Source organism: Capsicum annuum, chromosome 10 (genome assembly GCF_002878395.1).
Source record: "Capsicum annuum cultivar UCD-10X-F1 chromosome 10, UCD10Xv1.1, whole genome shotgun sequence".
Taxonomy (NCBI): domain Eukaryota; kingdom Viridiplantae; phylum Streptophyta; class Magnoliopsida; order Solanales; family Solanaceae; genus Capsicum; species Capsicum annuum.
In genome coordinates, this window is record NC_061120.1 from 213,874,637 (window position 1) to 213,891,073 (window position 16,437).

The 16,437-nt window shown below is 34.7% G+C and overlaps 1 protein-coding gene across 1 annotated transcript; it reads left to right on the top strand.

Moving 5' to 3' along the window:
• The first annotated feature begins 13,868 nt into the window (after positions 1-13,868).
• On the top strand, positions 13,869-14,399 carry LOC107854506. Its single transcript, XM_016699511.1, has one exon. It carries the CDS (start codon positions 13,869-13,871, stop codon positions 14,397-14,399), a length of 531 nt encoding a protein of 176 aa, XP_016554997.1.
• Positions 14,400-16,437: the final 2,038 nt, after the last annotated feature.

Below are 16,437 nucleotides of genomic sequence, written 5' to 3' on the forward strand. Positions count from 1 at the left end.
CACACCCTCATCCATGTGATTATATACCACAAAAATACAAAAAATAACAACCCTTAACAAAATTTCTAACAAATTTTATCTTGTTTTAATCCTATCCTAACAACCTACCCTACCCCACTACTCCACCCCAACCTTAAACAATTTTTGGAATCTACATATACAATACACCATCCATAGACACAAAAGAAAAAAAGAGAAAAAAAGCGGGGCCCACTGGAATTTTTTCCCTTCACAAGAACTCATCTCACTACATACTATATCACGGCTACCTCACCATTTTCACGAAAAAAACCTCACATTTCATTCTTCCATTCTTGAAGAACAACAAGCAACACTAGACCCACTTCACCATTGGCACACAATCTCAATTCTCCATTAACAACAAATCCACAAAAAATCCTCATGGACCCTCACTGAACGGACACACAAAAATCATACACACGGAGAGAGAGTAGTGATCGAGAGAGAGTCACAGAGAGAGAGAGAGAGAACGCAGGGTTTTGGGAGTGGTTTACTATTCCGACAATAGACTAGCCAGAATTGTCTTCAGTCTATCGTCTCCGATCGAAAATGCGCCGGAATCGTCTTTAGATCAGCATTTTCAACCTGTTCAACCCTCAAAAATCCCCAAATCCTTCCCTTTATTTTGATTTTTTGCACGGAAATTCACCGGAATCCGTCCCACTCGTCAGTATCCTCCCTTTTGTAGTTCGCCGGAGCTTTGGGGAGATGAAAATTGGCTCCACCTCCACCAAAATCCTAAAACCCGACACACCTCCATCTGATTCAGATGAAATCCATTGTAAACGAGAGAAACAGCAATGGGGAGTATGATTTCGGATACGGGTCTCTGTTATTTCTCGATTTTGGTTTGGTTTTGGTGAGAAACAGTGAAGGCTTTACGAGTTGGGGTTCGTCACTGACATTTTATGTTCGGGATTCCAAATCTGGGTTTTCTTAAATATTATTATCAACGAAAATCAATCATCGAAAAGTCTAATTCTATCTTTTCTCATTTTATTTCGTCATATGTGTTTAATTTGTCTGAGATTTGGTTGAATATTGGGTGATATTGATTTGTGTTGCTCATCTTCGTTGAATAGATGGTTGTGGATTGTTGAAATAGTAATCTTGAATTTGTTGAAATTTGGTGTTAAAAAGGAATGCGGGTGTTGGATGATAGAAATGGATAAAATGAATATTGTTTAGTCTTGGTTTACTGTCATTGGTTATATTGGAATAAATACAAAGGTCGAATGTGGTAGTATTATAATTAGGCCATCAAAGGAATATGCAAAAGTTTAGGTTCGGGTAGGCAAATTTAGGAATGATGTTGGATCTAATGCGTGGAATATTAAATGTGTTGAATGTTTTTCTAGTTTATCTCATGAAATTGAAATTGTATTCATTTTCTGGGGAATTCCTCGAAGGAATTGTATATATTCATCGGGGAATGCCCCGAAGTATCATATACTTGAAGATGGCGCACGATCAAGGCCCAGGACGTCGGGTGGAGAAAGCAATGGAGCGTAGTTTAGGATTAGCCTAGAATAGAGTAGGTTTATGTTTCTGCATTTTTCTATTTCGGGACTGTATAATTGGACTGGACACTGAATTCTGGATAGTTTTTTTTTGTTTGTCTGATTAATTATTTTGTGTGCTTTGTATGGTTTATATATTCATAGTGTTAAATTAGCCGATATGCTCCGTCAAGCGACCGTGGACGAACCACGAGATTGAGGGGTGCCTAACACCTTTCCCCCGGTCAACAGAATTCCTTAGCCAAAATCTCTATTTGCAAACCAATTTAAAGAGTCAAATCATTTTGAAAAGGTTCTTTTAAAGGTGACTTGGTACACCGAATTATGTCAAGTAGTGACTCAGAATAAAAAATATAAACAATCCTTTTTTGAAATAAATTTTCAATCTTTTGTCACTGTAATAACGAAAACCCTTTCCAATCTTTAAATTATAATCTTTCGAGAGTTAAAAAGGGGTGTGACAACTCTGACGACTCTGTTGGAGAATTTTCAGAATTCGAGTTTATTTTTTTTTGCGATTTGTATCGACTTAATTTGACACTATAGTTGTATAAACATTTTTGTTTATGTTGTTTTGTGTTATTGTTTATCATTGTTGAGTGCCTATGTGCTCTTTGTTTACAGTTTTTCTTTATGTATTACCACTTTATATCTGGCATCATTTGCATAACCCAAGTCAATTCTTTCTGCAACATGTCTTGAAGTGCACGTCGTGTACACGAACTCTACTTGAGTCACCCTTATTTTAGGAGGGAGAGCCGTCGGATGTATGGAGCGGGTGGAAAGCTGTCGCAGCCACTATCGACCATATGCTCCCCTGAACAGCCTTGTTAGTGAACCCCAATGTAGGTCAGTCTTTAGGTCATGCTTATGTGCATCATATTGAGACTTAGTGGTGCCCACTTGGTCTTTTGTAGGAGACTCACCTCTAAAGCATTCCTATGTGCTAAATGTCGCATCTTTGAGGGTAACGTGGTCATTTGGCGGACTGATTCGGGAAAAAGCATGTGTTAGAAGTAAGGTGTGTTGAAAAAAAAAGAGTTTCGGAGTTTTTAGAGTTCTTTATGACTTTTATTTTCCACAATTCAAAAATTAAAAATATTTTTTATTTTTTGTATCCATTTGTCGAAAACAAAAACATCAAAAAGGTTTTTCTTTGTTTCTTTTAGCAAGCATCCATAATTCAAGAATTTCAAAAAGATTTTTTTTCAATTGGAACTTTTTATAAAAGAAAAATTCAAAAAAGTTAGTATAAGTTTTGTACGTTTCATATAGGAAAATACCAAAAGAAAAAAAAGATTTTTCTTTCATAGTTGTTGGTGTCATTTTTATGTAAAGTGCCAAACTGAAAACTCAAAAAGATTTTATCAATGTGGTTCATCGTTTGTCTTTGGTTGTGTCTCTTAAGTCAGGATTTAGTTTGTCATTTAATCCTCAATTGTCCAATTTGGATGAACTACACACCCCTGATTCTCCTCTTTCGGGATGTGAGATACGTAGGCAGCCTATTGTTGGTTCGAGGATCTTATTTCAAAAATCTAAAAAATATTTTATTCACTCTTCATTTTGAGTAGGTGTTTCATATACATCTTTAAAAGAAAACTACAAAAAGATTTTTCTTTAATAGGTTCAAGTTTCATTTTCATATGAAATTCAGAATTGGAAACATACAAAAAAGATTTTTCTTTGGTAATCATAGATTTCAATTTTTATAGAGATTTAAATCTGAAAAATGCAAAAAGATTTTCGTCAATTCTTTTGATAATTTGTTATTTTTTTTTAAAGTTTCAAGAAAAAGGAAAAAGAAAGAAAAAATAGTTTAATCGACCATTTTGGCAAAACTTCACGAACTACGCACACCTGATTCTCCTCTCTCGAGGGTGAGATACGTAGGCATCCTTTTTGAGTTCGGTGATCTTTTCTAAAAGAACAAAAGAAGAAGAGGAGGTTTTAAAAAAATGTTAAAATTCTAACACATTGGTTTTTTACTGAGTCAGTTTAAGGTGGTTGGTTTGTGGCATTCTGGATGGTCCTCCACATCACACCAAATCCAAAGGCTTAGTTGTGTCCAACAAGGATATAGAGACTGACATCCTGAATTAAACAAATTGTCAGGAAAATGAGAGTTTGAAGCAAGAGATTAGGAGACTAAGACCACAAATGAATGAAATGCATCGAGCTTGGGCCAGTGGGTTGCCTCCTCCTCCATTTCTCGTTATTGATCTTACAAATACCTCGAGTTTTCCACCAAAATCGCAAAGTCAATGTCCTACTATTGTTAATGCACCACAACATGGCTCAGAATTCATTCCAAGCCAAAAGTATCTCAATACTTCCACCTCTTTTCCTCTAGCTCCTCAGCATAGGCCTGCTACATTCACAACACCACATGTCGTTTGTGATCTTATTGCTCAATCCTCTATTGAGGCTTCTACATTGGCTAGCCGCTTAACGATTGTGCTTCTCCATGCTACTAGTGGACCCTTGTTCAATACTCTTGGTGATCATTGCTATACTTTAGATCCTACTTTTAAGCTAACTGGACCACCAAAATTTCTTAACAAGAAGCCTAGCGTGCCAGAGAAAATGGTTGAAAAAAATGAAGAATGCAGGAAATGCTGTGAAAAGTTCCCTAAGACTTGCGAGTAAAGAAGATGTTTCATACAAAAATAGGGGCATGTCTTTAAGTGTTAACCCTTCTCCAAGCCTTGAGATATCAAAATTCGAGGAGCAAGATGGACAGAAGGAATTCGTAAAACATTTAGGACAATATTGCAACCAATTAAAGGAAATTGGAGGGGAGAAAAATGGGAAACATACAGATGCTGCTATAGTTGAAGAACAGGCACATCCAAGAAGACGACGTCGTCGTTGCCGTTAGCCTCAAGCCCAAGTTCATACCCAAACTCTCTATAATCCCTCTTAAAATTCATTATACTCAATTTCCCCACCTCTACATCTAGTATATTGGGCACAACCATATGTTCAACTCCCTTCTTACTCACCATAGCGCGCACCAACTCCTCAGAGACACTCTCCGACTCCACAAACCTACTAAAGCCCTTCTAGGCCCGATTTTAGATTCAAGCCAAACAATGAAATGAGGCAGAAATGGAGGGATAGCTTCACACCAATTGGAGAGTCGTATGCTAACTTATTTCAGATATTGGTACTATGGGGCATAATCACTCCTCTCCTTGGGCACACTCTTAATCCCCGTTTAAGAAATTTTGATCCTAATGCACGATGGTTGGGGTCATAGTATTGAAGATTGCTGAGATTTGAAAAGAGAAATTGAAAAGATAATTCAAGATGGATCAATTATGGTGCAGAACATTGACAGTGAGGGAAGCTCTAGTCATGTTGATATGCAAATCAGTGGCTAAGTTATCAGGTTGAGCAATTGAAAAGTTATCCCTCTCCCTACTAGGAAGAGGTTTGGTAGTTTGTTTTATTTTGTTTTCTGTTTTCTGAATTATTTCAGGGTTGTAGTTCGGGATCCATCTTGATATGTCCCTTTGCTATTTATGTTCAAACCCCTTTCTCTTTTATTTCAAATAAATAAAGTGTCCTTTTTTCTTTGTTTTTTAAAATATGTGGTTTTTTTACATAGTGCATTTTATGTTGATTCTAGTGATATGACATGCTAGCGGAATTTTCAGCCAGATCTTAAAATCCAGTTTAAGCATGAACTTTGAATTACAGGGTTAAAGTTAGAAAAAGCATCTAAGAAAATTAATAGAGTGTTAACACATTTGGTGGCCATGTTGAAGCCTTCTTTCAAAATTAAGGCATTTATTTTGAGAATCACAAGAAATACTTGGTCATCAATTGAAAAACATAACTTAATTAGGTCAAATAGTGAATATATGATCCCGAGGAACAGAGCAAAATAAACTTCACAAAAGCATGAGTCATTCAATGTGAGGGATATACAACAAATATGGAGTTGTATGTTCGACAAATGTAGAAGAAGAGGTGGTACATATGTTCGGGGCAAGTTAGTGTTGTAAAATATATCATAAGTGATATTGATCATGCACTTTCATATTGGATGATATGTACTTGCATTTTCAAGGATTGATGTAACGAGAACATTAAATTTATCTATCCAAACATCGTGTCATCCTTTGTTTACCCCATTTGAGCTTTAGTCCTATTTTCTTTCATACCCCATCTTTTGGAATCAAAATAGAGTAAAAAAAATTTGTACAATAAGAAAAAAAAGAAAACTGCGAAGACAAATAGAGTCAGAAAAATCTAAAGAGAAAAGAGTGTCAATAAAAGAAAAAGAATCAAAAGTCTAAATCATACAGAACCAGTAGCCAGAACTACGCATGACCTAATTCTCCTCTCTCAGGAGTGAGATACGTAGGCTGCCCTACTCTAGGCTCGGTCCAACCAAATAAAAAATTTAGAATTTTCTAGTCAAAAGAAACTGGGGCATGAGTTAATCCTCATTATTTGAGTAGATTCTAAAAGTTGTAAGTCCCACCTTACTTCAAGTGTCGTTTAGGACCCATGCCATCCTTTCTTTCCAACCCTATCCAAAAACCAAGTTACAACCAAAGAAAGACCTTTAGATCAATCCTTGAGAATGCTAAGGCTAAGCATGCAATGGATGTGATGACGCATTTTGGGAACTACTTGTCTTCCTCAGTGTAAGGAATTAGGACACAAATGAAAATGAGAGAGTCTTATCGGTGAAAATCCTCACGGGCACTGTAAGACGATGGTGAGTTGAGACAAATAAAAATGAGAGAGTCATAGCAGTGAAAATTATCACGGGCACCGTAATATGGCTGTGAGTTGAGAGAAATGAAAATTAGAGAATCTCATTGGTGAAAAAACCGCACGGATACCATAAGGCAATGGTGAGCCGAGAGAAAAAAATGAGAGAGGCTTGTTGGCGAAAACCCTTCTAGGTGTCACTAGTCGAATGAGGTTTTCAAATGAATTTGGCCTAAGGAAGCAACTCAGTTTCAAGGCCATTAACTCAACAACAATTGGTAGAAGTTTGGATGAAAATATCAGTCAGCTTAATCTAAAATGCATGACATAATCATTAGAGTTGACTGTCTTTTCTAGATAAATTTTCATTTCTTTGTTTCAAATGGGGACATTCATTGTCTTTTCTTTCTTCTCTTTATTTTTATTTTATTTTCTTGAGTCAGTTAACCAAATAAAAAACCATTGTCATTTTTTCTCGTCTTTGAGTCAAGTCCGTATAAAAAATAAGTAAGAAAAGATTTCAAAACTGGCTACCAGATTCTTTAATTGCACAAAGGAAGACAATAGCCAGTGCATGAAAGAGACAAGATTGTGAGCCAAAAAAAAGGCATGCAGAAAGCTTTGTCAACAGGCAAATCTGGGAACTCATGAAAATACCAAGGTTTAAAGGCTTTATCTGAGAAGCATGGCAAAGCAGAGATACTGTGTTTATTTCAGAGTCACTCTTAATAATCTGAGTTTGGATCAATGACGTGACAAAGCAGGGGAAAGTGCCAACAATCCAAAATAAAATGAAGGAAATGGACACTAGAGCAGGTATCGGGACAACCAAGTGCTGCAAGCCACCACTATATTTTTAACTGACAAATTTTCTTTGTTGAAATGGGGGAAAATTCACTTCACTTAATTCAGCTACCATTGGAAATGCACATCCATGAAATTTACTTTCTATACAGGACCCTCCTGAAAAATGAGATTTTACTTTCTGTTCAGGACCCTCTTGAAAAATGAGATTTTAATTTCTATTCAGGACCCTCCTGGAAAATGGGATTTTACTTTATGTTCAGGACCCTCCTGGAAAATGGAAATTTACTTTCTGCTCAGGACCCTCCTGAAAAATGGAATTTTACTTTCTGTTCAGGACCCTCCTGAAAAATGGGAATTTACTTTCTGTTCAGGACCCTCCTGAAAAATAGTATTTTACTTTCTATTCAGGACCCTCTTAAAAAAATGAGATTTTGCTTTTTGTTCAGGACCCTCTAGGAAAATAGGAATTTACTTCATGTTCAGGACTCCCCTAAAAAATGGTAATTTACTTTCTATTCAGGACCCTCCTGGAAAATGGGATTTTGCTTTCTGTTCAGGACCCTCCTGAAAAATGGGATTTTACTTTCTCTTTAGGACCCTCCTGAAAAATGAGATTTTGCTTTCTGTTCAGGACCCTCTTGAAAAATGGGATTTGGCTTTCTGTTTAGGACCCTCCTGAAAAATGGAATTTTGCTTTCTGTTCAGGACCCTCCTAGTAAATGAGATTTTACTTTCTGTTCAGGACCCTCCTGGAAAATGGGATTTTGCTTTCTGTTCAGGACCCTCCTAAAAAATAGGATTTTACTTTCTCTTTAGGACCCTCCTGAAAAATGAGATTTTGCTTTCTGTTCAGGACCCTCTTGAAAAATAGGATTTGGCTTTCTGTTTAGGACCCTCCTGAAAAATGGAATTTTGCTTTCTGTTCAGGACCCTCCTAGTAAATGAGATTTTACTTTCTGTTCAGGACCCTCCTGGAAAATGAGATTTTACTTTCTGTTCAGGACTCTCCTGGAAAAAGGAAAATTACTTTCTGTTCAGGATCTTCCTGGAAAATGGAAATTTACTCTCTGTTCAGGACCCTTCTGAAAAATGGAAATTTACTTTCTGTTCCGGTCCCTCCTGGAAAATGAGAATTTACTTTTTGTTGAGGACCCTCCTGGAAAATGAAATATTACTTTCTGTTCAGGACCCTCCTGGAAAATGTAACTTTGCTTTCTGTTCGGGACCCTCCTGAAAAATGAGAATTTACTATCTGTTCAGGACCCTCCTGAAAAATGGGATTTTACTTTTTGTTCAGGACCCTCCTGAAAAAATGGAATTTTTTCTTTTTGTTCAGGACCCTCCTGGAAAATGGAAATTTTGCTTTCTGTTCAGGACCCTCCTAAAAAATAGAAATTTACTTTCTGTTCAGGACCCTCCTGGAAAATGAGAATTTACTTTCTATTCAGGACCCTCCTGGAAAATGGGATTTTGCTTTCTGTTCAGGACCCTCTTGAAAAATGGGATTTTGCTTTCTGTTTAGGACCCTCCTGAAAAATGAGATTTTTCTTTCTGTTCAGGACCCTCCTGAAAAATAGGAACTTTCTGTTCAGGACCCTCCTGAAAAATGGGAACTTGCTTTCTTTTCAGGACCCTCCTGAAAAATAGAAATTTACTTTCTGTTTAGGACCCTCCTAAAAAATGAGATTTTTTACTTTATGTTCAGGACCCTCCTGGAAAATAGGATTTTACTTTATGTTCAGGAACCTCCTGGAAAATGAAATTTACTTTCTGTTCAGAACCTTCCTGAAAAATGAGAATTTACTTTTAGTTCAGGACCCTTCTGAAAAATGAGAATTTACTTTTTGTTTAGGACCCTCCTGAAAAATGGGATTTTAATTTTAGAAAAATGAAATCTTTCTTTATCATAATCTTTGTTTGGAATAATTTTCGTTCTAGTTTTTATTTTGGTTTCAAGAGCCCGCATGAAGAATAGGGTGAGAAAATTGCAAGTCACGAGTTCGCCTGAAGAACAGGGTGATGAAATTGTAAGTTGATAAAATTGAAAGTCAGGATCCCTCCTGTAAAATATAAGGTGAAGAAGTTGAACGTCAAGAAACAAGGCGAAGAAATCGAAAGTTAAAATAGCAAGTCAGGAGCCCGCCTAAAGAACAGGGTGAGAAATTGAAAGTCAAGCAATAGTGAAGCATTTGAAAGCCAAATAACAAGTTGAGGAAATTGCAAATCAGGAGTCCTTCTGATGAATAGGGTGATGAAACTTAAGCTAGGAGTCCAAAAGCAGTTGTATAGATAGAATTTTTGTAATTTCATTTATGTTTTAACTCGTAATTTTCTTTTTGATGTAATAACAGAGCCGAGGACCAAAACCTCGACAGAACCTCGCTCGACTCTCCAACTCAGTATAGTCCCTCTTCTTTTAGTGTTGGAGATACCTGTGACTTGATTCCCTCATAACTAGGGATGAGTATGATGTCCAAAGTCAAGACTTGGTTTCCCTTCTTCCTTCTGTTTCATTCCTTTTTAATAATGGTCAGGACAAAATTCTGTCTCGTTGTCTACTTCTTTGTCTGAAAACACTTCATGTTTACATTCAAAGGGGGCATATTGTAGACATATAATTTTGTCCCTCACAAGTCCAATTTTATTTATTTTTAGCTCACCTTACCACACACCCTCATCCATGTGATTATACCCCACAAAAATACAAAAAATAACAACCCTTAACAAAATTTCTAATAAATTTTATCTTGTTTTAATCCTATCCTAACAACCTACCCTACCCCACTACCCCACCCCAACCTTTCACAATTCCTGGAATCTGCATATACAATACACCATCCATAGACACAAAAAGAAGAAGAGAAAAAAGCGGGGCCCACTGGAATTTTTTCCCCTCACAAAAACTCATCTCACTACACACTATATCACGGCTACCTCACCATTTTCACAAAAAAACCTCACATTTCATTATTCCATTCTTGAAGAATAACACAGCAACACTAGACCCACTTCACCATTGGCACACAATCTCAATTTCTCCATTAACAACAAATCCACAAAAAATCCTCATGGACCCTCACTGAACGGACACACAAAAATCATACACACACAGAGAGAGTAGTGATCAAGAGAGAGAGTCACAGAGAGAGAGAGAATGTAGGGTTTCAGGAGTGGTTTACTGTTCTGATGATAGACTCGCCGGAATCGTCTTCAGTCTTCTATCTCCGATCGAAAACGAGCCATAATCGTCTTCAGGTCAACATTTTCAACCTGTTCAAGCCTAAAAAATCCCCAAATCCTCCCTTTTCTTTTGATTTTTTGCACAGAAATTCACCAAAATCTGCCCCGCTCGTCAGTTTCCTCCCTTTCGTAGTTTGCCGGAGCTCCGAGGAGACGAAAATCGACTCCACCTCCATTAAAATCCTAAAACCCGACACACCTCCATCTTATTCAGATGAAATCCATTGTAAAATGAGAGAAATAGTAATGGGGAGTACGATTTCGGATACCAGTCTCTGTTATTTCTCAATTTTTGTTCGGTTTTGGCGAGAAACAGTGAAGGCTTTACGAGTTGGGGTTCGTCGTTGAGGTTTTCTATTCGGGATTCCAAATTCGGGTTTTCTTAAATATTATTATCAACAGAAATCAATCATTGAAAGGTCCAATTCTATCTTTTCTCATTTTATTTCATCATATATGTTTGATTTGTGTGAGATTTGGTTGAATATTGGGTGATATTGATTTGTGTTGCTCAGCTTCGTTGAATAGATGGTTCTGGATTGTTGAAATAGTAATCTTCAATTTGTTGAAATTTGGTGTTAAAAAGGAATGCGGGGGTTGGATGATAGAAATGGATAAAATGAATATTGTTTAGTCTTGGTTTACTGTCATTGGTTATTTTGGAACAAATATGAAGGTCGAATGTGGTAGTATATGATTAGGCCATCAAAGGAATAGGCAAAAGTTTAGGTTCGGGTAGGCAAATTTAGGAATGACGTTTGATCGAATGCGTGGAATATTGAATGTGTTGAATGTTTTTCTAGTTTATCTCATGAAATTGAAATTGTATTCATTTGCTGGGGAATACCTCGAAGGAATTGTATTTATTTACCGGGAAATGCCCTGAAGTATCATGTACTTGAAGATAGCGCACGATCAAGGCCCGGAACGTCGGGCGGAGAAAGCAATGGAGCGTAGTTTAGGATTAGCCTAGAATAGAGTAGGTTTATGTTTCCGCATTTTTCTATTTCGGGACTGTATAATTGGACTGGACACTGAATTTTGGTTTATTTTTGTTTTGTTTGTATGATTGATTGTTTTGCGTGCTTTGTATGTTTATACATTCATAGTGTTAAATTAGCTGATATGCTCCGTCAAGCGATTGTGTTCGAACTACGGGATTGAGGGGTGCCTAACACTTCCTCTCGGTCAACAGAATTCCTTAGCCGGAATCTCTGTTCGCAAACTAGTTTAAAGAATCAAATCGTTTCGAAAAGGATCTCTTAAAGGTGACTTGACACACCAGATTATGTCAAGTGGAGACTCTGAATAAAAAATGTAAATAATCCTTTTTTGAAATAAATTTTCAATCTTTTGTCACTTTAATAACGAAAACCCTTTCTAAACTATACATTATAATCTTTCTAGAGTTAAAAAGGGGTGTGACACTCAATATACTTCTTGAAATACTTCAACAATATCCAAGTAATGAAATCAAAATCACACTAGCATACTTAAAACTTAACTAGAAATCTGTACGACCATATCATACACATAAAGATGTGAAGATAGGCACGCATTTAACATTTAAATCACTTGTAACATCATAATCTTCAAATAATGATAATTGGGTATAAACCCTAAATTGAAATTCATGTAAATTTATCTTAAAAACTAGTTTTGGGCACAAGGATGAAAGGAGTATCCTTGTTCATAACCCCATATACCTTAATGACGACGAAATTGCGGAAAGATTGAACATTCAAACTTGATTGTGTAAACCCTAGTTGTTTCTCTCTTCTTGTGTTGTAGATGATGAATTAATGATGTTAATAGGGTTAAAACATGTTTAGGAGCTATAAATCTCGTGTAGTTGTGTTTAGGGACGTTTAAGAGGTGTCAAATGACTTAGTTGCCCTCGGAATAACTCAAAAATGAAATGTCCAGGTCGTTGTGCTATGGGGTTTGCGACGCACAACCTATGACAAACTTTATGGTTTGCGTCGCACTCCCTATGGAAAACTTTATGGTTTGCTTCGCACTCCCTATGGCAAACTATTTTCAGTGAACGTTTGCGATTGTTAGGCGACGCACACCCCTTTGCAAAGCCATAACTTTTCGCTCGGGTGTTGGATTAAGGCGAAGTTGGTATCGTTGAAAAGCTACTTCAATTATCTACAATTTGGTGTGTCTTAATCTGCCAAATTCCACATATACATGAAGTTATACTCATACAAAGATGACCCTTGGAAAAACAAACACCAAAACTTGGCCGATTCAAAAGCTCTTAGTTCGCCTTACTCCTAGTGACACTTATGAACATCTTTCCCACCTCATAACCTTTCTTAACACTAGGATAATTATCATGAAACTTATATTCAAATGAAAATCATTTGTATTAGGGCTTATACGCATAAGAAGAATGGTTAGGATTCTAGCGCAAAAATACAGGATGTTACAATTGATTGTATTTTTCTTGGGGAAATATTTTTGGGCTATAATCATTGAGTATTTAATATTCACCAACTACTTAATCTAGATACGTCGCATGGAAGTGGACTTGTTTTTTTGTTAATCATTCGATATTTAAGGTTCATTGATTGTAATTTGGATATGCCACACAGTGATTTTTTTTGTAGTAACACGTGATCGAGTAGCTCAAGCAAAATTAAACCTCATGGGTTTTTCTTAAATAAGAGGCCGGGGAAATGTTGTTGGACTAATCATTCAGTATTCCTTTAATACTCACCAACTACTTAATCTAGATACGATGCATGGAAGTGAACTTGTTTTTTTTGTTAATCACTCGATATTTAAGGTTCATTGATTGTATTTTTCTTGGGGAAGTGTTTTTGGGCTAAATATTCAGTATTTAATATTCACCGACTACTTAATCTAGATAAGCCGCATGGTAGTGGACTTGTATTTTTTTTTTAATCATTCAATATTTAAGGTTTATTGATTGTAATCTAAATGCGCCTCACAATGGTGATTTTGTAGTAACACATGATCAAGTAGCTCAAGCAAAATTAAACCTCAGTTGTTCTTAAAATAAGAGACTGGAGAAATATTTTTGGGCTAATCATTCAGTAGTTAATATTCACCGACTACTTAATCTATATACGCCGCATAAGAGGCTGACAAGTGACTAAGATAGATGACATTTTATTCATTTTGCTCAAAGTCGACGAATACATGACCTATATCTTTACGTACACTCTAATCACTAAATCAAGATTACTTAAATACATTCATCTTAGTTTATGATTTAATCATAATAAATTTGACACATGTAAACTTGCCATGTATTATACTACAAATGGTTTGAAAATTCTAACAAACACCTTGACCTATAATTAATAACATACACTAATATTGATCAAATTAAGACAAATATTCACCTCTAGACAATCTATTTTCTTGGATCACCAAGTAAACTTCTCATTCTTCTTACATATAAATACAACCTTCAATCATTTCATCTTTCTCTCATAAAAATAACCCCATAATTATTTTCCCCTTTTCCTTCTGATTAAAAGAAGAAAAAGGGAAAAAAACAAAACAAAAAAGATGGCCCTACACAGCCAAATCTTGCTTATCATTTCCCTTTCATTTCTATTTTTCCAATTCAACATTGCTATTGATACATCCTACATATCTTTATCGCCAAATGGCGCACCATCACCATTATCTTCCATGCCAAATGGCGAAGTTTCATTAGACAACAAAGAGTCTGTCCACAAATATGTGGACAAACTTATGGAATCCTCCGTTGCTAAAACGGAGGAGTTTCTCGACAAGGTTATTGAGAAACGTTTGAAAGATCCTACAGTGACCGCGTTCGCTAAGGATTGTCTTTTAGTATGCAAAGAGGTGTACGAACTCGGGGTCGATGCAATGAAAAAAACAATGGAAGATATGGATAAAGGATATTATTATAGTGCCAATGTTGACCTAAGTGGTTTGTCTACTGATTTAGATACTTGCATGGATTGTGTTAAAGAAATTTATGGTGATGATCAAGAATTTATAAATTTTAATGATTGGGCTGGAAAAGTTACTCATGATGCCTTGGAAAAGGTTGCAGGCTTTAGCAGTTAAAAAATGAATTTAACTTATATACATTGACAGTGTATCGGTATTAAAAAAAAAAGATTGCTTGTACACTATTAGTATGTTTTGATTCATTGTAACATTCAATTTTTTGAATGGCCATTTGTAATGACATTTTTTTGGGGTGACATAGTGTCAAAAGTTATGTTCGTCAATGCATAAAATTTACAGGTCAAGTACAGGGACGGTTCAACGAGATTGTGGTTTAAAACCAACTTTAAGAAGAGGTCCTTAAATTTATTTGATAAAATTACAAATATGTTTATTTAATTTCTTTTCTTTTTGTTTTATAGTGATGATGTACATGCCATCTTGTAGAATATATTGACTATTCATGTACTAGTATTTATTATAAAATTTTTAAACTAGATGTTAGTTTTTGAACATCTAGGTTTTAAAATATTGTATTGATCTAATCTTGTTTAGCTTTAAAAATTAATCAAATTAACTATCGCAACAAAATCACATAGTTAAAATGGAAGGAATGTTTATCTGAATAATATCAATTTTGCTTCTTAATAAACTCTACAAAATACCCAAAGACAAGCATAAATCTTGTTCTTTTTAAGAAATAATGATAATAATTCTATAATATTAAATATTAATGAAAATATGGGGCCTTTAATTTGGGGACAATGGGGAGCCTAAAGCCATGGCTTTATTTGTTGCTTCCTCCTTGAGTCGACACTGGTCGAGCATTCCATATTTTGGAATGATTTTAACTTATATAAGCTAATAAAATTCACATGCACGTATAAAATTATTTATAATCGTTTGATGCATGTATTATATTTATATAGTTTGTTAGTACTCAGTAGCTAAAATGATCAAGCTAGAATGTTTAACATTAATCAGAGGTCACTACTAAAAAAAAAGGAAAAAATCTTCCACAGAAAACCTTCCACAAGCTGTGGTTGGAAAAAACCGACCACTTATGGTCGGATTTTAATTTTTTATTTATTTTTTATTAAAAAAGAGATCACAAGTGGAAGCTTTTTTATTTTAAAATATAAAATTAATAATTACAATAATTTTAATAATAATAATTATTTATTTAACAAATAAAAATTTAAAAAAAATAATAAAACCGACCACTAGTGATCGGTTTTTTTAAAAAATATTTAAAAAAATCAACCACTTGTGGTAGGTTTTGAAAATTCTTTTTTAATTTATTTTTAAATAAACCGACCACAAGTTTCATTTTTTTTTTTTAATACTTGTAAAAATCTTCCACTAGTGGTTGGTTTTTGAAATAAAAAAATTAAAAATTATATAATTAAAAAAATAAAAATTAAAAACTAAAAATAAAAAAATAAATAATTTTTAGTAACACCTAATTATATATATAATCAAAACCTAATATATTAAGCTAATCAAATATAATTAATCGATCACTAATCTAAGTATGTCTAAGCAACACATCGCATTATATTATTGGATAATATACTTGTATACATGTGATGTATATAGTACGTATTTTGAACTTGATATAGTTGATAGTGTGTATATGTGTGTGTATGTACATGTGTATATATAATATATAGATATTATATAGCGACATTATATTAATGACATAAGATAAATCAACCGATAATTTATTTGAGTATATGTGAAATACAATGGGATGGTAAAATAGGGTATGTGATGTATAAAGTATGTATATGAAATACGTCGCATTATATTATTGGATGATAACATACGTTGTATATTATTATGGGGTAGCAAATTCGGGTATGTGATGTTTGTAGTATGTCTTTGAATGTTAATAGCCAATTGAATATATTTATATATATATATGTATATCGATCTCGTGTAGTGATGAAATAGATATACTATTTTTTGTCAATATAATGTAGACAGACGCAAATTAACGTAACAGAAATAATTGATAATTTTTTTTATTAACACGTTTTACGAGTATATATATATATACATATATATACATACATACATATCAATGAATTTTGGAAATTCAGATAAATTTCTGGTTAATTAACTTTTAACTACGATATTATACACACACACA

Bases quoted from the DNA above. Each gene is read 5' to 3' on its own strand.
- LOC107854506 (XM_016699511.1), top strand. From the start codon at position 13,869: ATGGCCCTACACAGCCAAATCTTGCTTATCATTTCCCTTTCATTTCTA.